Raw genomic sequence first — 25,541 nt, 5'->3', positions numbered from 1 at the left:
TATATAAAGATAGTATTTCCATTCATAATTCATGGCAAAACTAACAATACAAGCTACAATTGTCCACGACGAATTTTCATATTTTAAAAACGTTGCATTATAGCTTCGTTAACAATACAAACAAAAACATAACTCTCAATGCAAATAACCAAGCTATCATTCAACCATTGATCTTCCATTCTGTTGCGAAGTAGATTTTAAATAATATTCATAACAGAAAATGACCTCTCCACTGAAGCAGTTATAATTGGTAAAACCAAAGCCAATTTAATAAGCAAAAACACATTTTTTCACCATTTATTTATGCATCTCTTTCTCCACCATTTTTTTTGCAAGCATGTTAATCCATTGTAATTCAGAAAAATCACTCAAATGCATATGATGAACATAAACCCCAAGCATTACTAAAGCTCTATTCGAAAAATCTTTCAATGTGTGCTTTTTTATTCATCAGATTGTAAGCAGCTTCTCTAGCTTGGTTGTGAACACTGCTAACCGGTCCAACATGAATGTTAAACCTTTCTCTCCCCTTCTTCCAGTTATTGAAGCCTATCCCAGTGAATGTGTCACCACCCACTTGATCAAAATTAGTTTTAAAGAGATAGCAATGGAGGCAAAATGCAGCATCTTTAACTATACTATACTCCAACCAATCAAACTCATCAAGCCATTGGGCAATAAACCGTCTATTATTTCCTGACTGATTAGTTTGTGGGAATCTATAACCTTTAGGTTGACAAGATCCTTTTTGAAGATATGCTCTACGGATCTCATCTCGATGATTAGGACTATAATCCGTCATTTGAGTTCTTAGTCCAAGGTCTGCCTGAAGATTAGCCAATATTTCATCTAATTCAATAGGTCTTGCTCTTGCACTTGAACTACCCGGATTAGACTCACCATCCATAGGCACTTTTCTCTTAAAGTATCGTTCCATGATAATTTTTGTCTACACATAAATTAATTTAATGAATCAATTATAAAGAATACTCTAATATAATCCAAATAATAATATCAATCAATGTAAACTCTAATACAATTATCCAAATAACAAAATCATTCAATATCAAAATATCAAAAAATTCTAATTCATAAAGAAAATCAATCTATTAATATAAATTCTAATATAAATAGGAAAATCAATCAATTTCACCACACCAATAAATTATAATTAATGAAAGATATATCAATTTCATTAAAATTATCCAAAGCCCAAAATAATATATGTAAAATTATCACTCACTTGAGAAGCGATGGCAGCGGCGGCAAGAAGTCGTCGGCGACTGCGGCGGCTTGTATTGGTTGGTGGTGGTGTGGTGGAGGTTGGCGACTAGTTAGGGTTTTGAGAGAAGAGGGAATTTTGAAAAAAAATTGGGTCTTTTTGGCAATGAAGGGCTGCTGGAATCGGGGGGGAAGATAAGCCGCTGTTGGCGATTTTTATTTTTTAAACCTGGCTTCAAAACGACGTCGTAAGCCAGGTTTAAAATAAATAAATAAACGCGGTTTAAAAAAAAATATAGCTAGCGCGGGCGCTGCGCGCAGGCTACTTCGTCCTCTGCTGGGCATTTCGTCGAGCACTTGGTGTGCGAGGTGTGCGACCCAGCGCGCCATAGGGTCGCACCGGAGCTTCACCACTACTTTTCCCGGATGCCATAAGGTCGCCTGACCCCATTTGTCACTCTGTGCGTCCGCCCTTGTCACTCTGCAAGTTGAAGTAGGGCTGCAGTTCTGCAGGTAATTCTCTCACTCACTTCCAAGTCCTCTTTTGCTGTTTTATGATGTTAAACTTTATCTCTGTATCTATCTCCGCAATTTTAATTTAGTTCTTCGTTTTGATCATTTGGTACACTGAAATTCTCATTTTTCGTTGGGTCATATATTTTATCGCTCTGCATATCATTGTTTCTTTAGCAGTAATTATTCTTAAGAAGAAATTAAAGTCATAGGCTTCTATCATCAGTCCGATTTAAATAGTAAGATGTAGGATTCTGAAACAATATGATTTCAGGGTTCTATAAATACCGATGGTTTCCTTTTCATCCATTCATTTTTTGTCCATTTCTCAGACCCAGAGAATTGCAATGAACAGGAAAAGAAAGCCAGCAGATAATGTGATAGAAATAGGCAACAAAGAGGAACAGATTCAAGTAATGAGTTCTTGTATATTTGATCTTCCAAAGTCTATTCTTTACATTGTTCTACTAAAGATACCAACTAGGAGCATTCTCATTTGCAAATGTTTATGCAAGACTTGGCAAGATCTAATTTCAGACCATGAATTTACTAAGCGGCACTTTGCACAAGCAGAGTCCTACCCTTTGGTCCGGCCCTCTAATCCAACTTCTGTGTCAAGAACCCTTTATCTGGTCGAGCCTGAAGATAGCTCTGATTTTGATTTCGAGCACAGCAACTGTACGTGTTATGATGCCTCTGACTTTCTTTTTAATGAGTGCAATGGGCATCAGTTCCACTTGAATCTTGCCAAATATAAAATCCCATTGCGCAATGCTGAGGAGGTACTCAATACCCACAATGATGCCAATAGGAAACCTGGAACTAAAAAGAAGCTTTGCATCAAGGTCTGTTGAGCAGGTCACAAGTATGAGGTGGTGAATTCGTGTGACGGATTGCTTTGCTTGTCTAAACCATTCATCAATGACCCTGTTGTTGTGTGCAACCCAATAACCGGTGAGTTTATACACCTTCCTCAAGTTTTTAAGCTTGAGTATGTAAAGGGATCTATTGATTGCGGATTTGGTTTCAGTCCGAAGACTAACCAGTACAAGGTGATAAGAATCTCCGAGCAAGGATCACTGGATCCCTTTAGGGTAGCCAAGGTATACACACTTGGGAAAGGCTCATGGGAATGTTTAGGTTTTGCTCCCTTCTTCAAAAATAAAGTAGAATTCACCACCTATCTGAAAGGAGCGCTTTATTGGTTTTGCCGTTGGCTTTCATTGCCTTATATAGATTCTTTTGACTTGGACACTGGGAGTTTTCAGTCAGTTCAGCCACCTTCTTTTGAACTGCAAAGGGAGCATCGGGTTAGCATGGGAGTTTTAGGTGACTGTCTTTGTGTATGTGAAGTTGCTTTTATGTATCCTATGAATGTGTGGGTACTGAAAGATTGTGGTGAAGAAAAATCTTGGACGAAAATGTTTTCTATTGATCCAGGTTGTCATGAGGAGTGGCCTTATGGCTTATATCAACCGATGAAAAGCTTTGAAAATGGACTATCACCCAGAAAACTACAGATTCAAATACCTGAAGCTTCGCTGGTTTCAGTCAAATTTTGAAGCAATTAATCATGTTCCAAGCTTCATTTCACTCAAGGAAATATTGAAGGGAAGCAACATAGAAGTACTGAATATAAATTCAAGGTAAGGATGTGACAGCAGTCTAACTTTTCTTTGTACCATTTAAGCTTCAGTAGATTTTTTTGGTCTTGGTTTTTTGAGCATCGATCACACCACAAGAAACTTCATAGAATGATTTTGAGAGTTGTTCCGTCCTAGTCCGTAGTTATCTCTAGTGAAGAGTTATTTCATAAATGTGCATCAACCTCAAAAGAACTTTTATATGGATAATCATGTATGGTTGGATTCTGTGTAGCACAAATGTGAATTTTAGTAGTTTTAGTTGCTTTCACTTTCTAGATATAATAATTTTTATAGGATACATGATCCTTTTCATGTTAATGATATTTATGCAGCAGTGTAGCAATTGATAGTGCTTTGCTATTGTGGTTTAAGAATGAAGTATGGCAGAGTTCTGGGTTGGATAGTTATTGTTGATATTTTCCATTTCAAGTGGCGATTACTTGCCTGCATCTTTCGATGCAGAAACAATTTAGTTAATTTTTTAACTGCCATCATAAGCCGTCGTGCTTATGTAAAACTGGTGCCACCTCCATTCTATCGGGGAAATTTTATTAAAATCTTTAAAATGTAAATGATAATTGAAATATTTTATTTCGATATTTTATTCAGTTAATGATGTATATTGTTTGATACATTCTGAATGAACAGGCACTAACTTGTTAATGCACTAAATAGGACTAACCATGGTTACTACATTGATACGAATAGAAGTTACTTATGTTGCATTAGTGCCTAAAATAAAAAGAAACACTCTTCTTTGAATTTAAATGCTAAACCTTTTCTTTTGTTTCATGTTTTGGGTCTGCAATTGATGTTTCACATTGTCAAAAGCTAACAAATTCACTTTGTCTGACATGATGAATATGATGATGGAGGTTCATACAAAATACACATATATAAATGCCTGATCTTTTTCATGTTAATGATATATATGCATTAGTGAAGCAACTGTAATGCCTTGTTATTGTTCTTTAAGACTAGGGCAGAGTTTTGGTTGGATGGTGTTGTTTATCTTTTGAATTCCAAGTGGTGATTATGGAATGGAAATTTCACAGGAAGGATGACTTCTTTGGAACTTCCAATACAGAAACAATTTAGTCGACACTTCAACTCTCATCATAACCCTTCTTGCTTGTGTAAAAGTGGTGCGTGGAATTGGGGAGGTTTGATTTAAATCTCTCATATATAAATGATGGTACAAAATTTCAGAATAATGAAGCATATTGTTTTGAGACTTTCTGAATAGAAGTTACTTATTGGTGCCCAAAGTAACAAGAAATACTCTGCTCTGAAATCAAATGTTAAACTGTTTTTTTTGTTTTGTCTTTTTGGATTTTAGCTCTGAATTCGAAAAAAAATAGGGTGCGATGACAAAAGACTAAACTCTCTTCAGTCATGGCACTCTATTTTTTTATTTTTTTATTTTTTATTTCTAATAATTTAAATTGTGTGGAACAACTGATATATGTTGAAAGCCTTTACCTTAAACATCACAATTGTTAATACAGGTGTGCAGAATACAAGCCGCTGGGAGAGACTAGAGCTCTGTCTTTGGAGGAAGAACAAATTCTCAGTTGCTTTCCGAAGGAAGTGAAGAAGGAAATAACCTCAGAGGTGGTGTCAATGTCGTATAGAAAGCAATGTGAACTCGAAGAGGCTTGTAGAGTCAAAAAACCATTTTGTTAATGGCTTGTAAGTACCCTTACCTACTCTCTTTTTTCTCTTCTCATCCACTTTAAACCATCATTCCTTCTCCTCTCCAACTGTCACTCGTCATCAAAGTTAGCTTGTGAGAAAGTGTTCGGAAGTGAATTTATCTTTCTGGATATTTGTTCTACGTTTTCCCATCTATAGTGATTTAGATTGCTTGCCCTAGTTTTCAGTCTTTACATATGTCATTGAGGGCTGTATAGACAATATGATCTTACCACTGTATTTTCAAAAATTTCACATTTAAGAGATTAAATAAGAAACAAAAGAGTAGGTCATATCTTTGAAGGCAATTAAAAGGCCATATCATCTAACCACTCTATTTTCTAGTTAGGCTCCATATAGAATGCGACGCAGTACTTATCATAGTGATAAAGACCACTAAGTGAGATGCTGCAATGACAGAATGTGTTGCACTTTTCTGCCCTGAATTTTATGAAACCATAAGCATCACTGTTTGTTTCTTTGCTGGTTTGTTTGACTCTGTCAAATAAAAGAATTATTCTGAAATCTAATAAAAGACTGCTAACAATTTGAAATATCTTTCTGTAAATCTCAAGCCTCTGTGATTACAGTTTGGAAACATCATGTAACTGCTGAGGGCATTTTAGTTTATTGGTTTATTATTTTTTTTGGTGTTTCACTTTTTCTTTAATTTACACCCAGATTTTTGTTATAACACACACACACACAAAAGGGTTAACTATATAAAACCCCATAAATTATTAGATATTTTTGAAGTTCACACTTTTGGTTAGACATTTACAAACTCATACATAAAAATATTACATTTACGAAGCTTGTCGGGGCATGTGTTTTTGCCTACGTGGCACGGACATGTGTTTGCCTATGATGTGGACAAAACAATTAGAGGGCCGCATGTTGGCCCGGCACGACTAGTCAACCAATATACCCGAAATGAGCCCCAAATCAACAACATTGGATCCATAGTACCTTGTTTGCAAATTTGAGAATGGAAATGGACGCACCCGGGGTTCAATGTGGAAATAAATGGTTTTTTTTTTTTATGACTTCATGGACTGAAGATAACTTGGGAGAAGATTTTGGGGGCTGTGCATAAGTGTATCGAGCTCTTTTGTTTACCAAAGTTTACCTGTGTTTTTTTTCTTTCTTATTTTAGTTTTCACATTCTTTGACTGGTATGATCCAAAGATATGTGAACCCTCCGAGAGTTTGATACTTGAATTTTTGAAAAGATTGAGGAAGGAGGAAGATGAAAACAGAAGACTAAACATGGAGGTTAGAGCTTCTTCGAAAGGAAAGTGGAGTTCCCAAGCTTGCCTAGTGATTCATTGGATGATTGTTATTGTGTTGTTGGGGATGTTGCTAGAGGAAGGAGGGGCGAAGGCTGGATTGGCACTTGAGTTTTAGGGGTTATGGTGGTGATTGAGTTATTTTTGTGTCCTATCATTCCAAATTCATTTTATTTATTAGGAAACTTACATCCCGAATTATATTTATTAATGGTTTGAGACATTTATTAACAAAGTCGTATTCTTGCTGACCTGACACATACATATATATATATATATATATATATCTCATAAACTGGAAACTTTTGTGTCCAAGATCATCATCTAACATCCAAACTATAACCAAATCCAACAGAAAAAGGAACTTCTACTATTTTGTTTGTAGAACGCTCTCATCATCAAGAGACAAACACACATAAAAGAAACTTATAATCCGATAAGGAAGCATACAGTATTATATCAAGATATAATGAACATTAAAACAAAGCACCTACATTTTTCGGTTCCTTCCTCTTCTTCCTCCTTCATGAAATCTGCATCGATCAGCTCGTCTTATCGAGTAAAACTAGGCTTTCTGTGTAATATACAATACATGAATACCCTGGATCTGTGTGAATTCCAAGACACTCATTTGTGTTGTTCTTGGGATCATGAGAGATGAACTCTCCAATCCTTCTTCCATGGTCATACCTTTCTAATAGAAACTCACCATTATTCTTCCTACAGCCCAAAACCTGCAGTACTCTGAAATTGGGAGTGACATGTACATCAACAGAGACTTGCTTTTCCCAAGATTCCACGACCCCATACTCTCTCATAACCCACATAGTATGTCTATTTTGATCAAAGTGCTTTACACAAATGGACTTGCCGGCAGCTGAAATGGCCATGTACTTAGTTGGCAACTCACAAGCTAAGTCTTCTGGCAGCTCAATCTCCTGGAAAGTCTCATTACTCATATCAAAGGACAAAACCACATTGCGAAAACAATTTCCTTTCTTACAAGACGCAACCCAATGGACAGCCCCATTGACAAAAACTTGAGCCCAGAAGTTTTGAGCAATCAGATAACTGGGAGCAGCTGATGTAATGCTTTTCCAAGACCCTGAGTTTAGCGAATAAAGCTCGATTTCTGGGCAAGCTTGGCCTTCATTTTGGCGGACATACACCAGTCTTACTACCTTGTAATCATTTTTTTTAGAATCAAAGCCAAAGCCATGAACAGAATGATGGGGAGATTTTGGGACATGAGGCTTGGCAAGTGTGATGAACTTTCTAATGGAGGGGTTCCATAGAACAAACATGTTGTAATCTGTGAGGTAATCATCTGAGAGGAGAATCAATCCGTTGCACGAACCTACTATTCGGAAACACTCATTGAGGCTCTGAACTGGAAGCTCTGGCTTTGAGTGTTCTTGGAATGAACCATTGTCTGAGTGTAGAGAATAGAGCTCTCTAGTGGGGTCCTTGGGGCAGTGCCTGAGAAGGAGCAAAGGGGAATTGCTTGTTTTGTCTAAATTGAGGTTAAGGTGGTTGTTGATGAATCTAGTGTGTTTAATTAGGGAGTTCCAAGATTTGCAGATAGAGGTGCACTGAAGAAGAGATTTGATGGGTAGCCTTAGAAGAATTTGGGTTATGATTTCTGGAGGTAGGTGCTCTGACATCTTTATCTTCTCTTTGTGCTTGAGAATCTGAGGAGGTGCCTAAAAATCCTAGAGAAGTAGTATTAAACTCTTCAAAGTCAAGCTTGTGAGAGAAATTAATTTATATCATTGAAGAGGTAAAAGGATTGGTCAGGGCATCATTTTCATGCCGGCCAAGATTTGTGGACAAAAATAGTAGCCAGTTCAAACTTGGCTTGCTCATGTTCAAAGTCAAGCTTTTGATGAAAAATAAAAAATAAAAGACCCCAAGACCAAGATTGTTTAACGACCAATGGGTGCATCTCTGAAAAAGGTAGTCTACTCTGAAGTTGGAAATTTCCTTTGTCCAAACTCATAGCAATTATGATAGAATTAGGGATCTGTCGATAGAATTAAGGATGGTAACTTGGAACCGAGCCTCTGCATTAGGGAAGTTTTTATAAAAAATAGTTAAAATCTGAACACTTGATTAATCAAGTATTTCTTTTTTATTTTGGTTAAAATCTGGTTGTATGGGCATAAGGTACCTGCACGCCAATAGGGTCCTTGACTTGCAAACAAGAGGTCTCAGATTCAAATCTCCACGACATCATAGTTGTGTGAGTGTGTGAGAAATCCCCCTCCCCTGTAGTTTAGCCTATCACTTGTACTAAAAAAAGCATGGTGTTCAGTTTGTTCTCTATTTTATGCACTTACCTTACCCCATACTAATATGATTTTCACGATATTATGTACATTATGGGCTCGTTTGGTACGCAGACTATACTGACTAATTTCTGTCGGAAGGTGTTTGGTGTTGTTCCGAATAAATAGTCTAACTAAGTTATACTGTGTTTGGTGCTGTTCCGGATAACATCGGATTAGACTATTTAAAAAAAAATATTCTTTGATATTTAAGTGGAAATTGAAATTCAAATGACATGAATTTTTTTTGGTAAGATTCATATGACAACATTTATTTTTCAATTGTTTTTGCCAAGATTTTTTTTTTCATATAACCCATTATCATAATTGTAGTATCTCATTAAAATTCCGACATACTCGCATATGTTAATAAAAACAGTACCAAATAATGTATAATTCAAAGTGAGCACATATTAAGGTGATAAGAGCAAAAGGGAAAGTTGTTCATAAACTAAACTACATCAAAGAGTTAATCACGACTCCCTCGTCCAAGTAAGAGAAGAACAAATGCTTTAGCACCATTCAATGTCAAGAATGTTCTCTCATCACTTGCTTTCTCCAAAATTAGCCGTAGTGTCTTAATTTGGTCATTAATAGACAAGTCCATCTTTGCCAATTCAGCAGCAATATTAGGTCTTGGTTATGATCCTTTCACCAAAAAATTAGTTATAGTTTTCAATTGGTCAACAAACTCAGAAATCATCTCACCAAATGCTTTAGCCATTTCTTTTGAATATTAGTATCCGCATTTCGTTTGCGGTTTCGATTGCTTGAGCCAGCTGAGTTTTGTTGATTTGATCTTGGCAAAGATGCAAAATGATCTGGTTCAACCTCAACTTCCTCATCATCATCATTGACATCAATGTTATGCACAAGGTCATTCATCATTTCAGTGGGAGTTGTAGACCCTCTACCAGTTGCCCGGTCCTTCCCAAATACATTCTTCAACCTATCATATATTAGACATTGTTTCCCCCTCCAACCGTTAGCATCCTTGTTATGTGTGGGGGTCTTTTTCTTCCGGTAGCTACAAATGGGCTGTGCTGCCGTAAGGAGCGAAAATGGGTCAAATTACCCCCTGTGTCTGAGTTCAAAGATCAAGCCCCAAGAATGCTTCGAAAGGACAGTGAAGCCTTAGGAAACACCTTGGTTACCTTTACCAACAAAAATAACAACAGCTTACAGGTAGATTCTTAGCTTGGCATGAGAAGCTTGTGGCATAGGAGCAAAACCATCATGAGTTTAGCATAAACAGAGAGAGGGCTGTGAATTCCTATGAGAAACAAAGGTTCTAAGGAAAGGGGGAAGGTATTTTTGGAAGGATTTGTTGAAGAAAGAGAGAAAGAAGAAGGAAGGTGGGTGTGTTGAGCAATTTCCGTCAGCTCGACGAGAGCTCTGTCAAACTTTGGAACAGTCTAATAGGAGCGAAAATGGGAGGCAATGGAAAAATTGGGCACGAAATTGTTGGGCTTTGGTGAGAGAGGAAGCTTGCTATCTGGTTGTGGTTGTTTTTTGTTGGGTAGAAGAGGCCCTATTTATAGCCGCTGGAAGCCATCTTTTTCCAAGAAACCCTAATGGCTTCCATCCCATTTTGCCAAGTCTTTCCTTTCCTTTCTCCCCTCATCCCTTCAATCATCCTATTTTGGTGAAATCTACTCTACTCCTTTGCACAAAATCAGGGATTTTGGGAGCTCAACGTCCCTTTCCCGCAGTTGTCCCAGTGGGGAATGCCCACTTTCAGCTACCTTTCTTCCTTCTTTTCTCCCTTCTTCTATGGCTAGATCTGAAGGGGAGAAAGAAATGGGTATGCACGCTGGTTTGAAAGGTGTTTTGCCCAAGTATCCTTTGGTTTTTTGGATGACTTGTGTTGGGATTTGTTTTTGGCCATGTGTTGGAGGCCCCCAGCAGCTTACATGCATGGACAGCTTTGGTCTTTGTCGTTGTTTTTGTCTCCAGCCATGTGCTGGAGGCTTGTAGATATTTTCTTGGTTTTCTTGGGCTTTCTTAAGGTAATAAGTAAGCCTACTAAGGGAATGGGCTAATTTGATAGGCTATTTTATTGAGATGATGAGCTAATTTTTCCTAAAGTATTGGGCTATCTCTTCTAGAGTATTGGACTTTTTTCTCTCTTTTATGCTTACCCACATATTTGGGCTCAAGAAATGAGCTTGAGTTTCGGGGCTCCCAAGCAGCCCAAAACTTCCATTTCTCGGTTCATCAGTGGGCCTCATGAAAACTCGTAACCATCCATACCACAACTCACTCAGCAAGCCCCAGGCATTCGCGTGGCTAAATCTGAACCATTTAAATGATCTAACGATTTACACTAAGCCACATTAGCTAAAGGATAAGTTTGTAAATTTCTTTTAAAATTGACAGATAACGTGTTCATCCTCTCTACTTCTCTACAAGACCTCATGGCCTCCAGCCACGGATGCATCGATCGATTTGTTATTTTGGTTTTCGTATTGTGCTCAGTCCAATTGTTGATTGCATGAGAATGGTCAAGAATTGTGAATGGGGCGTTGTGACTTAAGCAGACAGAAATACATGGCTTTTAGATATAGTTATTTACATTGGCACCTTATGAGGTCTGTAGTCTTTTCACAAAACTGCTTCAAGTTTTAGAAATTACACTAAAACCCTCTTAAAATTTCAAATTATTTTCACAAAATCCCTTTCTTTAATTTCCTGTCCAAAAAATTGATGATTTCATTATAAAAAAAAAACTTTTTCAAATTTAAATGAAAAAATTAACCTCAACGATTAGACCTCGGGTGTATGCGCAATCTAATTTGTTAGGTTAACATTGTCATTTGGAGATTTTTGTGTGATGACATCAACAATTTTTAGGTGGAAAACCAACGGGGAGGGGTTTTGAAACAATTTGAAACATCTCGGGTGTTAGTGGAATTTCCAATACCACAAGAGATTTTGTGAAAAACACAAAAACCCTAAGGGGGTGTTAATTAATGTGAATAGCTCTTTTATATATATGCTTCCTTTTTTTCAACTTAGGATTGCACCAATCTTATCAAATTAATATATATATGTCATCATTTTGATGGATTTTAATTTTGTCTCATACATTAATCTCAAGGGTTATTTACTCAAATGGTCCTCAAATTTATATCTAAGTTGTATTTTGGTCCCTCAACTAAATTATTCGTTCAAATGGTTCACCAACTCTATATTAATCGACGAATTGGTCCTACCGTTACATTCTGTCAATGTTGTTGTCAAATATAGAGGTAAAACAGTCCAATTTAATAAAATACTAAATAAATAAAAAAAACTAAAAATCAAATGAAAAGAAAACCTCTCTCCCTCTCCCACCTCCCAGCCCCTAGCCCGATAACCATCACTCGCACCGGCGGAACTACTTACAGGCTACAGTGGGCTGTAACCCAAGTAGCTTTAAAAAAAAAAATGAATTAAACCTAACAGTAGCCCAGGTAGCTTTAAAAAAAAGAGGAATTAAAACTATATAGCTCATCACATGCCGTTCTCACACAACCCACTTGTGGCAGGGCCCTCATCCATTTTGTGGTCTTGTTGGCTTTTTTTCATCTTCTAGTTGAATTTTATATATGAATAAAGTATTCTAATGTAATAAAGTCTTCTATGAATAAAGTCTTAATTTAATTTCATCGTTTGCATTTTACAATTTGTATTTCTTAATTCTTGTAGATAGTGGAGTGAGCGTGAGAAAGGGTAACAATTTACATGGAATTGGCATGACTTTAGGTTCCCATATAATAAAGTATTCTAATATGACCTCAATTATAAGGAAGTATCTAGTATCCTAGTTTGTATTTTGTGCTACCAAAATCGATCGATTTCATCGCCAAGATAAGTGTAAGTCCTTAGCCCTAACTCACCAATTTTAATTTTTTTAATTGATTTGTCTCCATTGTTCTTGTGTTTATAATTAATATATATGTGAAACCTAATAAATATTTATATTTTTGCACTTTGTATTTGTGAAGCTTATTCAGTTGTTGCCACAAGATGGAAAATGAGTTTCTAGCCGATTCTATGATTGTCTACCTTGAAAAGAACTTATTGACAATATCGATTTATATGGAATGCCAAAAGATTTCAATTATCTCAAGGTTCGCAGGGCACAACTTCAATAAGTACACTTTTAATTATATTGTTGAACATATATTCATTTTGATAATATGTATTTTTTTGTTGTTGCATTTAATATGTATTTGTTTTATGTTAAAGCTTATTGGACATTAGTCAATGAAACTATGAATTGGAGTGGTTTATATAATTTAATGTACACTTTTATTTTAGTTAGAAATTTTAGCTAACCCACTCGTCGAAAAATTCCTGATTTCGCTCTTGATCACTCTAGCGCCGCATCATCACCTCCCCCCAAGCCCCATTTCTCTCTTCCCCTTTTCTCTCTTCAAACAAACCCAGACCCTTGTAGGAGCATCTGTAGCCCCTTTCTCCCTTCGATTTGACACAGACAAACTAACGTTTTTTTTTTCTTCTCTTATTCGTTCAACACCCATTCAAGAAAGTCCCCATCATAACATAAATTCACTTAATTTGGGTGAACTTGATTATGTGCCTTCTTGGTGGTATGGTGGTGGAGTTACATGCCTGAAACTACCCACTCAAAGACCTGCAAAGAGGACTGAGAGATTGTTGTAGACCTACGATTCCAAGATTTCATCGGGTCGCCTAGCCATGGTGGTTTTCTCGGCAACGGTTTTGATAGAGATGGTGACAGGAAATTCTCTATTTAGGAAACTGAAGGCCGAGGGGAGGGAGAGAAAGGAGGGACACAGAGAGAAAGAGGTTGGGAGAGAGGTTTGGTGGGATGGTTGTTTTTTCTTTTGTTACTTTTTGTTGTTGTTGTTTTATTATTTTATACTTTTTAATTAATTTAAAAAATAAAGAAAATTTTGTATTAATTTTTAACCGTATATTTAATTATTTTTAGTTTTCAAAAGTCTTATTTACTCTCACAAATATATCATGTGCTGCTCATATGACTAAATTTAACAAAAAATGTAACGGTAGGACCAATTCGTCGATTAATAAAGAGTTGGTGGACTATTTGAACGAATAATTTAATTGAAAGACCAAAATGCAACTCGGGTATAAGTTTGAGTTTTTTTTTTTACTTTTTTAGTAACCTTAATTAATCTCCATCGTTTTGAGTAATTTTCATATTACTGCGCCCCATCGAGTCTCCTAAGGAGAGCTTCTAGAATGCAAACTAGGGCTAGATCAGCCCCATTAATTTATTTCAAAATGCCTAACAAGTTAGTAGTGCCAAATCTTTTTTAATTTGAAGAATTCAATATCCACTAAAGTTGAAAAAAGAAGATAAAAATAAATAATAAATTTCTGGTATACGTGCATGGTCAAATATATATCAGAATGAAGAGGGTTGAGGCTGATAAATTAGGCAACAGAAGTCCCATGCATATCACTTCATTTATTTGTAAGCATAATATGTAATAAACATTTCAGATTTATAACAATTAACATGTTTTCTAAACATGTTCTGAACTTATTGAATTATAATATTGCTGCATGGTCATAACCGACTGAGAGCTATATAATCTAGTTAAGGACCAACAATGGGGTAAAGTTCATATCGAAAGTTACAACTCCCACCCACAACACGCCCACCTCGTTTTGCATCACAACAATTTGGTAATTCACTTATTGCACCATCAAGACACTTCTTACAATCGGAACTAGAGAGGTCCCTCGTGCATTGAGTCAAACCATATAGCGTTTCCGATGAGCTGAGCTCTAGCTCACCAGTAGCATAAAACTTTGGATTGTAAGAAGCTTTAGTAGATAACCCGCTTAACAATTCCTTCACTTTCGCATTGAATGGCGTGGGATCATCTACTTCTTGGACATTCCACATATAAAACCTGTTGTTGTTATCAACTTTCCCAGCAAAATTCAAATTTGAGTACTTGAACAGGCAGTTGTCGTACCATATTATGGCTCCTTTTCTACTAGGGCAGCGCTCACCAAGCTCTTTGCTTGCCTCAACGACACAAGTCTTGCAATCTTGGCTTGAGACATCCCCACGACATAGGGCTAGCCCATTCGCTTGGTTTTGGCCTTCACCAGTTGATCCAAGGCCAAATCCAGTAGGAGGAACTTTTGTGTACAGAAGATTGAACAACTGAATCAAGTTAGCACCATATGGGCTATTGGCAGTGTAGTTTTCTTTGCTGAAACAAATATGGTAAAGTGGTGAAGCACCAAGCGCTGCATGGTGTAAAAGACAGAAGAATAAGAAACAGAGAGGGATTGATTTGGAAAAGAACATATTGGCCGAAACTGAAACTCAAAGTTGGTAATTTGTTTCGTTTATTTATGCTTCTGTCCAGAACACACTATAAATACACATTTAGGAAGTTTCTAATAGTACCGGTTATATATGGCCTAGTTGAAATTGCTGACTTTTTAAAGTGGGAACCTAGTCAAAAACAAATTAAAGTCGGCCGCGAATGAAAAGTCAAATCTGGAAAACAATCAAATTTTCAAAGCATTCTATTATAATTAATGACAGTTATTCTCAACACGCAACCTCACATGTGGTATCACTCAAGTGTAATACATAGACAACATATATTGGATGATGTGGGACTAAGAGTGGAACTACTCCAAGAGAGGGATAAGAACAAAAATCAAACATATATATCTAACTTGTTTTATAAATATCCTAATATGTACTAGCCTATTAAAGTCGAAAAAAGTCTTAAGTCTTTACGAATTTAGTTGCAGGGCATCAATAAACATACACATTAAAAATTAAAATAGGTACACTTTCAAGTATGTTGTTGAACATATTTTCATTTTGATAATGTGTGCTTTTTGGTTTCATTTAATATGTATTTGTTTATGTTAAAACTTATTGGAAATTAACATTTACCCTTGCACTCGAAGTCTCCAAGTTCAATTTCCCCTTCATCCAATATCGCTTATTAAAAAAAGAAAAAAACTTATTAGAAATTAGTCAATGGAATTATGAACTAGCGTGTTTCTAAAAATTTAAAAAGGAACAAACAATAATCTAAATTACAAGAGGAGGAGAGTTTAAACCCGAGACCACCGGTGGGCAAGTTAAGGCCTTTTTCCATTTGGTTAGACCCCGTTGGCGAACTAGCGTGGTTTATATGATTTAAATTTGAAACTAATAACTTTAGCTACCCTACACGTTGAAAAATGTATGTTTCCGTCCTTACATGAAAGCATGTATGGTTGTTTAATCCAATACGTGGATAGCTATCTAATACCATAAAGGAAGTTGCGATTTTACCCGAAACCAAGCAGGTGCTGCGCATTAACAATAAAACTAATTGCGCTGAAGTTGATCTCAGCCTGTCCTACGTTTTCTTTTTCGCTAATTGCTATAAGCCAAAGTGGAAGCTTGAATCACTTGCCGACGTAGAAAAGTAAAAATGGCTAATGCAATGCCAAAATATTCATAGAATGAAGCTGATCAGCAACCCGACAGAAGACAAAAACTAAGGGCTCACCTCCACTAAATATCTTCGTTAGCAATGAAAAAAAAAAAATTCTAGGAAATGGATTGTAGGGGTTTCTTGTGCGGTGTTGACCTCAAATTTATATAGGCAATCTTCTAGATGGAAGTTGAAAAAGGTTGCTCTGGAGGTTGTCTTTTTGCAAAGGAAAGGTGTTTATGTTTATAAAATTCAAATTTTTGGAAAGTGATTGACTCATATTGGCCAAGTCTAGTTGGATGAACTGTGGGTATAATGTATTGAACCAACACATGCATGTTGTTGGAAATTAAACCAATCTCACCTACTCAGACCAAAAAAACCAATCTCACGCCCAACTGTTAGGTTTACTGTCTTATCAATCCACCACACGTTTAAAATTCTAGAAATTTCTATAGTGAATTGAGTTTAGAATCATAAAATTCATTTTAAATCACCTACAACTCTTTTCTTTATTTTTCTATTTAAAATACCCTATTTTTAAATAATGTATCTAGTTTTTTCTCTAAATAATGTACCTATTTTTTTCTCTAATAATGTATACCTAATAAAACAATTTACCTAGTATAATGAACTTATTTTTTTCTTCTAAATAATGTACCTGTTTTTAATTTATAAAAAATTTGCATAAATTTCAATTATACAACGCACCTATTTTCTATAAATTATTGTGTACCTATTTTTAATTTATGAAAAATGTACAGAAATTTCAATTACAAAGTAATTGACCATTTTTTTTGGGGGGGGAGGGTAAATAATATACCTATATTTTCATACGTGTATATTTATATTTATATTTTTCATATATACATTATTGGATATGTAATTTACATTTTTTTATTGGTTTGCAATTTTAAGGGGCGATATATTAGAGGGAATGGCAACCAAAAGAAATGGGGCAGTTGATATGTTATTAATAGGGAGTTTTAATTAAAATTATGGCAGTTAATGAAATGCTTGAAATAAATTAAAAATAAAATATGTCTGATGGCAAGGATGTAAAAACATAGGAATACTGTGACTCTTATGTCCTATTGGTTATTTTAGTTTGAAATTGGGTTTTACACATAGATTTATAGAATGATGGGTATATGTCTAGGAAATAGAAATTGTAGGGACCTATATTGGGCAAACCCAAATTTCTATTCATCTTTTGTACACTTAAGTTCTTTTCTATGCTTGAGGTTTGATTGTTGTCTTTTGGGTTTTCTAGGCAAGTGGGGTGCCGTCCAACACAAGATAAAAAAGCTGTGTATTCTGCTGTGGTGGTGATCAAGGTCTTAAATATGAAGAGTTTAGGAAATATCGATATAGGTAAAAATGAGATAAATTGTGATAAAAACATGGAAATTTTTAATGAAACCAAGGAAGAGAGGCCTCTATGTACCCTATGCTTGTTTGTCAAATCTTCCTTTTTTCAGTCAATTGTTACTAATGCATCTGTACTTGACAATTAGACATTTTGAGTTATGATAATTCTCTTATTTTGTCTAGATTTTAACAATAAAAGTTACAAATACTTTATAACCTTGGAAATTTGGATTAACTAGAGTAAACTCCCCAAATTACAGGGGCAATTACAAACTCATACCCTATGTTTATTGACTCGTTTGACCAGTACACAAACTTTACAACAGCTTTCAAAAGACACCCTCTGTTACCCAATCTGTTAGTAGATCCGTTAAATGTTGATGTGGCAAATGTAAATTCTATTTTTTATGCTGACATGGCACCAAAAAAAAAAAATCCTTTAAAAAGTATTAAAAAAATAATTAAAAAAACTAACCCAAAAACACCATAAACCGTCAGCTGCTCTCACCAACGCACCCCTAGTGATCAGTTCTCTATCCCCATCCGGAACCTCCACGACTAACGCCACCCTCATCCCAGCCACCACACGACCGTACCTACCAACCTCCCCCGCCCTCATGCCCAACGACCCATCGTAACTCTCAATCTCTCTTTCACTCTCTAGTACGTACTAAGAGAGACAAAACCCAAATTTAAATGAGTGAGACAAAAATTACAAAACCTAAAGTCATCCCTTTCTTCTTTGCCGACTCCCTGCAATTCAGATAACTGTTAGAAATGTGCCCTAAGAGCCAACACATTTGATGTAATCTGCTTAGAATACATTTCGTATGTATATGACAAATAAAGAGCAAGTTTATTTGGTTATCTTTTGTATCGTCTAAAGAAACAAATGTCCAGGGTATGCTAAATAAGAGATAAAGTAATCTAAAGAAGATTAGATTGGGGAGATCTTTAATCTCTAACTGTAGTATCTCAAATGTTCATAATCATAGGATTATGAAATGAGCACTGATAAACCGTCTAGATTAACACGTATTATGTATGCTCAATTATTAGGAGGATGGTTAGTCTCAAAGAATTTGTGGAGATGACATTAATACAAGTATCATGGCTATCTTATGATGCATTATTGATCTTTGATAGCTTGCAAAGGCAAGTCGTAAAAGATTTTCCTTATGCGTTATTGGGATCTCTTAATTCATCATGGGGGCATGTGAATGTACAATAAGGAATCTCTATATTTGATAAAGAATGAGAATGTTTCAAGATATGATTCAGTTTTCAAGTTGCATACCAAACAAGTTTTTGAATCTTAAAAAATGAATTTGAGAACTCCTTATTTTTAAGAAAAATCAAAGTTTTGAGTTCCATACTTGAATAGGATACCAAACACCCCCAAGGAAACACATTCTTCCAACCCCATAAAATGACACATCAATATCAAACCACAACGTGGGAGCAAACACCTTTTTTGTTTGACTGTTGTACTTGTGGATAATGCAAGGGCTACCTTTTTTCTTTTCTTTTAAGGGTATGAAGTTCACTATATCTATTGGGCTAGATATTTTTAAAAAATTCAAATTTTGGTTTGGACTATAGCCCTTTTTAGTCAGGCCCAAATAAATCATATGATATAAATCCATGTGGCCCTTTTAGAGCACTTCCAGCAGCCCCCTAGGGCAAGGGCTGGGGGGGGGGGGGGGGGGGTAAAACTCCAAAACCCATTTCCAGCAGCAAAGTCCAGCCCGGGCAACTACTGGGGTCCACCTGCCTGGGCAGGCCCGAAGGCAGAATCAGCCCGAGTGCTGGCCCGAAGGCTGCTGACGTCATCTGCCACAGTGATGCTACAGTGCTATGCTACAGTGCTGCCAACAGCACTCTGACAAGTGTCGCGTTCTGAGCTCTCCGATCAGAATTTTTCCTCCAATCCAACGGCAGCCAATTTTTGTGCAATAAAAAAATGAAAAAAAATCGAATTTTTTTTAAAAAAATACCCAAAAATTCTGTAATTTTTTTCTATACCCAAAAAATCAAATTTTTTTTAAAAAAAATACCCAAAACTCTTCACTTTCAACACCAAATCCTCATACATTTTCTTCTACTTCTACTATTATTCACTTTTACTCAAGTATTGACAAGTACGAACCCAAAAATTTTATCCGAAAATATTGTCCAAATTAATTGTTTAGGTAAACAAATTTGTGAAAAAAACAAAAAATTGAATAGTACTTGCCCTTTGCCCGGGCAACTGCTGGAAGTGCAACTTACTATTTACAAGGGCAGACACTATTGAGGTGAATAGTGTCAGCCTTAGCCCCCCCCTTGCCATGGCAAGGGGTTGACTGCTGGAAGTGCCCTTAAATCTTATAAAATCTTATGATACAATCTTTAAAATCCAAAAGTTAACAATCCTGATTATACAATCCATCAATAAAATCCTATAAGTCATTAAATTCTAATTAAATCCATTGAAATTTTTTTATTATCCTTAAATAGTCTTAAATATCTCTTTTTGTTTCTGATTGTATCAATGTATTCATTATAAAGAGTGGATATAAAGAAGCTTGATTCCGCTCCTTTATTCTTTACATTTTTACTTACCCGTGCCATTAATTTTGATATTCCAGTATTGCGCTTTTTTTAATTTTGGGTAAACGAAAGTTTAGGGGAGGGGATGCTAAGGCCAGGGCATACAAAGGCCTCTTTGAGGACTTACAGAGGGTCTTAGGCTCTTTTTCAGTTTTTACAGATTACCCACCAAGAGGGATTGTCGGCAACGGGACTCAAACATAGGCCTTGATAACGAAGAGAACGATCCTTACCAACTCAACCAACTCTTGTTGGCATTTTGTTCATTTTTTTAAACTCTAGAGTTTTAGAATAATAAATTTCTGGTAACGTGCACGTATGGTCAAATATATATCAGAATGAAGAGGGTTGAGGCTGATAAATTAGGCAACAGAAGTCCCATGCATATCACTTCATTTATTTGTAAGCATAATATGTAATAAACATTTCAGATTTATAACAATTAACATGTTTTCTAAAATGTTCTCAACTTATTGAATTAATATTGCTGCATGGTCATAACCGACTGAGAGCTATATAATCTAGCTAAGGATTAACAATGGGGTAAAGTTCATATCGAAAGTTACAACTCCCACCCACAACACGCCCACCTCGTTTCGCATCACAACAATTTGGTAATTCGCTTATTGCACCGTCAAGACACTTCTTACAATCGGAACTAGAGAGGTCCCTCGTGCATTGAGTCAAACCATATAACGTTTCCGATGAGCTGAGCTCTAGCTCACCAGTAGCATAAAACTTTGGATTGTAAGAAGCTTTAGTAGATAACCCACTTAACAATTCTTTAACTTTCGCATTGAATGGCATGGGATCATCTACTTCTTGGACATTCCACATATAAAACCTGTTGTTGTTATCAACTTTCCCAGCAAAATTCAGATTTGAGTACTTGAACAGGCAGTTGTCGTACCATATTATGGCTCCTTTTCTACTAGGGCAGCGCTCACCAAGCTCTTTGCTTGCCTCAACGACACAAGTCTTGCAATCTTGGCTTGAGACATCCCCACGACATAGGGCTAGCCCATTCGCTTGGTTTTGGCCTTCACCAGTTGATCCAAGGCCAAATCCAGTAGGAGGAACTTTTGTGTACAGAAGATTGAACAACTGAATCAAGTTAGCACCATATGGGCTATTGGCAGTGTAGTTTTCTTTGCTGAAACAAAAATGGAAAAGTGGTGAAGCACCAAGGGCTGCATGGTGTAAAAGACAGAAGAGTAAGAAAAAGAGAGGGATTGATTTGGAGAAGAACATATTGGCAGAAACTCAAAGTGGTTAATTTGTTCTGTCTTCTGTCCAGAACACACACTCTATAAATACACATTTAAGAAGTTTCTAAAAGTACTGGTTATGTATGGCCTAGTTGAAATTGCTGACTTTTTAAAGTGGGAACCTAGTCAAAAACATGAGCTGCCGAATTTATCTTTGAAATTAAATAATGCTCTTGTACAATTGGATGGGGATACAAATGATGCTCAAAGACAAATTAAAGTCAGCCGCGAATGATGAGTCAAATGTGGAAAACAATCAAATTTTCAAATGTGTATTATAATGACGGTTACTTGTGGTATCACTCAAGTGTAATACATGTACAACATATATTGGTTGACCTAGGGAGCAAGAGCGAAAGTACTCCAAGAGAGGTTTTGCGGATAACAATAAAAATCAAACATATATATCTAACTAAAATAGCCCACTAGCCTATTAATTAAAATCCAAAAAAGTCTTAAGTCTTTATGAATTTAGTTGCACGGCATCAATAAACATACACATTAAAAATTAAAATATGTACACTTTTAAGTATGTTGTTGAACATATTTTCACTTTGATAATACGTGCTTTTTGGTTTCATTTAATATGTATTTGTTTATGTTAAAGCTTATTGGAAATTAACATTTACCTCTACACTTGAAGTCTCCAAGTTCGATTTCCCCTTCACCCAATATCCCTTATTAAAAAAGAAAAAAACTTATTAGAAATTAGTCAATGGAATTATGAACTAGCGTGTTTAAAAAAAAAGAAAAAGAAAAGAAAAGAAAAAGCAATAATCTAAACTACAAGGAGGAGGAGGATTTAAACTCGAGACCACCGGTTTGCAAGTTAAGGCATTTTTCCACTTGGTTAGACCTTATTGGCGAACTAGCGTGGTTTATATGATTTAAATTTTAAGCTAATAGCTTTAGCTAACCCACCGGTTAAAAAAATTATGATTCCGTCCTTACGTGAGAGCATGTATGGTTGTTTAATCCGACACGTGGATAACCAACTCTAATACCATAAAAGAAGTTGCGATTTTACCCGAAACCAAGCAGGTGCTGCGCATTAACAATAAAACTAATTGCGCTGAAGTTGATCTCAGCCTGTCCTACGTTTGCTTTTTAGCTAATTACTATAAGCCAAAGTGGAAGCTTGAATCTCATTGCCGACGTAAAAAAGTAAAAATGGCTAATGCAATGCCAAAATATTCATAGAATGAAGTTGATCAGCAGCCTCACAAAAGACAAAAACTAAGGGCTCACCTCCACTAAATATCGTCGTTGAATGAAAAAAAAATATATTCTAGGAAATGGATTGTAGGGGTTTCTTGTGCGGTGTTGACCTCAAATTTATACAGGCAATCTTCTAGATGGACGTTGAAAAAAGTTGCTCTGGAGGTTGTCTTTTTGCAAATGAAAGGTGTTTATAAAATTCAAATTTTTGGAAAGTGATTGATGTCATATTGACGGCCGCAGAATCGTGTGAGTGAACCGATTGGCCAAGTCTAGTTGGATGAACTGTGGGTATAATGTATTGAACCAATACATGCATGCGTGTTACTGTCTTATCCACCACACGTTTAAAATTCTAGAAATTTCTATTTATCTTTGGCTTATTTATGTACATACCCATGTACTTTCAAACTTATCTCAGATTACCACCTGTGTTTGCAAATGTCTCAAATTACCCCCCAACCTTTGAAAAACGGTCTCACGTTACCCGTTCCGTCAGTATTATAGACGTTCCGTGACGTGCCTTGGGCCCCACTTCATTTTAATCTTTAACCTCTGCGAATAAGGGTTTTTCAGTTCTAAGAAAGGGGGAAAATGGGTATTTGGGTGAGAAGGGGAGATTTGGAGAAGAAGGCTAGGGCTTTTGCAAAATCTGAGGTGGGGTTTGAATTTTGAAGAATTTGGAGAAGAAATCACTGTTTGGCGTTAGACTTTAAGGCTAGAAAGTGCGAAGATGATGGTGCTTAGAGAATCTGGAGGTTGTCAACCCATATGTAAGTGGACCCATTCTCACTCGATTTTCTTGATTTTGACATGTGCATTGGACTGTTGTTGGATTTTTTTTTTTTTTTTTTTTTGGTATACTTTTTGACTCTGTGCTGGTCCTAGTGTGGCATTGTGTGGTCCCTTGTGTGTTGCTAGAGTTTTTTTTTATTTTTTGGTATACTTTTTTACTATGTGCTATAACTTATTTAGATTGAACCTTACAAACACCTTACAAAGCACCTTGGTATTCAGACTGAACTAAAATCTGTCAAATATTATTTTTTGTTTCATGGTATACTTTTTTACTCTGTTCCATGGCCTATTTAGACTGAACCTTACAAAGCACCTTACAAACACCTTGGTATTCAGACTGAACTAAAATCTGCCAAATATTATAGTTGTTTTGTATTTGTTACCTTTGTCAATTTGTTAAGTGAATCTTCCTCTTACACAGATAAAGATGCTGACGAGGTTGTTACATTTAAGTTTTTCCATGGAGGTAAACTAGTTAAAAATAGAAGGGACAATGAATGGTCTTATTTGGGTGGTGAAGTCAATTGGTTTGATTATTATGATGTTGACTATATGTCCATGTTAGAGCTATTTGGAATGGCTAAAGATTTGGGATATGGCGATGGGTATGTGTTGTATTAATAACTGACACAAATTAATGTGTGAACAACCAATTAAAAATACCCGCAAGTGCACAAATTTATTGAGGTATAGAATATGTAAGTTTGGGGTCGATCCCACGAAGAACTGTCGGCTTCCTACAAGTTCTAATTTGAGTACATAAAGAACACTTATTTAACACACCACAAAAGCACAGTACAAATTGGAAACTAAAAATGAGTAAAGAAAGGTAAAAGAAAAGAAACAAAGCAAGAAACCAAAGAAAAACACAAACAACACTTTCTATCACCCTTTTATCACCACTGTATCACTTGTGAACAGTGTGCATATTAACAGTGCCACCGGTTGTTTTCTCTGTTTTTCAGATTTGACCTCTGTCCAAATTTTGACCTATAACTTTCCAACCGTTTGTCCAAATTTCACGTTCTTTATACGATTGGATTCAGCACAGAAAATGGAAGAATACAAAACAGACCAAAAGTCAAAAACAATTACAGAAACAAACAAAATTTAGTGAAGAAGACACACAATGTTTCAAACACACACACACACACATTTTGGGGGGGGGGGGGGGGGGGTTGTGTTGAATTGAGTGACCTAATTCTAATGCTTGAAAGTAAATGAACTTTAAATTTAAATGAGAATGACAGAGATGAGTTATCAAAGTGTGAAAGTACAAAGTAACAAACACTAGGGTTTCGGAATCCACCCTAAACAATCCTACTCAAGTTCGTGAATACTCAAGTGATGAACTCTAAACGTGTTAATGAAGATGTTCGCAATCAAGACCGGGTTTAGTGGCTCAAGATGCATGATTCTCTCTAAAATAAGTAGAGTGCAGTGATCGGTGCATATTTATATATCATTTTGTACCATTCTAACTTATGATTTGATTATTTTTTGAGTTAAACTTGTGCTTTTAATAAATTTTATGTTTGTTTCAGTGTAATATGCTTGAGACTCATTAAATGCATTTTGGAGACAAGTTAGCTCAAAACGGTGTCTGCAGATCAATCAACTTCACGAATTGGACTATACTTGCTCAGGATGAACCAGATTCTGAGCCCTATATCATTGGAAAGATGCAGAAGTCTAGTTTCTGGAGCATTTTACGGTTCATGATTCCGAGTCTCCTATAGGAAGTTATGCAAGTTTTGGCAGCTTAAGGTCAAATTCGGCAGCATCTGCGTTATTGGGCCAAACATGACATTTGAAGGTCATTCCGATTTTTTCTTAAGTTGGGCTGCATATGCTTGGAACGATAATTCAAAGGGTTTGAAGATCCAGATTTTTCCAGATTTTGTAGGAGGGAAGATCAAGCCCAAAATAAGCCCACAAGCTGACTGCAATGCATTGTCAATTCTAGTCTATTTTCAGCAGTCAACTTGCAAGGCCCAAAACATACACTTGTACTACTCCGATGCGAATACATTCTTCATAAAATTTGTTCCAATGGGTCACATTATGACATATCCAAATTTGAGCCCCATTGGATACATATTGAAACCTCAGGCCTTCCTACACCAAGCCTGGTTCAGAAGAA

At 36.1% G+C, this 25,541-nt stretch overlaps 2 protein-coding genes, 1 long non-coding RNA gene and 1 pseudogene across 5 annotated transcripts; 1 reads left to right on the top strand and 3 right to left on the bottom strand.

Annotated features, from left to right (window-relative positions):
* Positions 1-1,522: 1,522 nt before the first annotated feature.
* LOC110757932 (uncharacterized) lies at positions 1,523-6,587 on the top strand. Of its 3 annotated transcripts, none has more exons than XR_015834589.1 (5): positions 1,523-1,734; positions 2,308-3,380; positions 4,436-4,543; positions 4,889-5,072; positions 6,232-6,587. It is a non-coding gene; the product is annotated as an uncharacterized LOC110757932 (long non-coding RNA). The 3 variants fall into 3 exon arrangements; XR_015834588.1 differs by having other exon boundaries at positions 2,067-3,380; positions 4,436-4,525; XR_015834587.1 differs by having other exon boundaries at positions 2,067-3,380.
* Positions 6,588-6,713: 126 nt separating this feature from the next.
* Positions 6,714-8,114, bottom strand: LOC110757933 (F-box/kelch-repeat protein At3g23880). The gene has a single exon (XM_021959681.2). The coding sequence runs from the start codon at positions 8,026-8,028 to the stop codon at positions 6,907-6,909; it is 1,122 nt and encodes a 373-aa protein (XP_021815373.2). The 5' UTR covers positions 8,029-8,114; the 3' UTR covers positions 6,714-6,906.
* Positions 8,115-14,121: 6,007 nt separating this feature from the next.
* Positions 14,122-15,058, bottom strand: LOC110757939 (antimicrobial ginkbilobin-2-like protein pseudogene; annotated as a pseudogene).
* A 5,411-nt stretch (positions 15,059-20,469) lies between these two features.
* LOC110757940 (antimicrobial ginkbilobin-2-like protein) lies at positions 20,470-21,395 on the bottom strand. Its single transcript, XM_021959688.2, has one exon. It carries the CDS (start codon positions 21,363-21,365, stop codon positions 20,640-20,642), a length of 726 nt encoding a protein of 241 aa, XP_021815380.1. The 5' UTR covers positions 21,366-21,395; the 3' UTR covers positions 20,470-20,639.
* Positions 21,396-25,541: the final 4,146 nt, after the last annotated feature.

The sequence above is a fragment of the Prunus avium genome, chromosome 3, assembly GCF_965620075.1.
Source record: "Prunus avium chromosome 3, drPruAviu1.hap1.1, whole genome shotgun sequence".
NCBI classification, from domain to species: domain Eukaryota; kingdom Viridiplantae; phylum Streptophyta; class Magnoliopsida; order Rosales; family Rosaceae; genus Prunus; species Prunus avium.
Note: the sequence above shows the minus strand (reverse complement) of the source record. Positions and strands in the feature narration are given on the sequence as shown.

Coding starts and splice junctions, on each gene's coding strand:
- LOC110757933 (XM_021959681.2), bottom strand. CDS start 8,028: ATGTCAGAGCACCTACCTCCAGAAATCATAACCCAAATTCTTCTAAGG.
- LOC110757940 (XM_021959688.2), bottom strand. CDS start 21,365: ATGTTCTTCTCCAAATCAATCCCTCTCTTTTTCTTACTCTTCTGTCTT.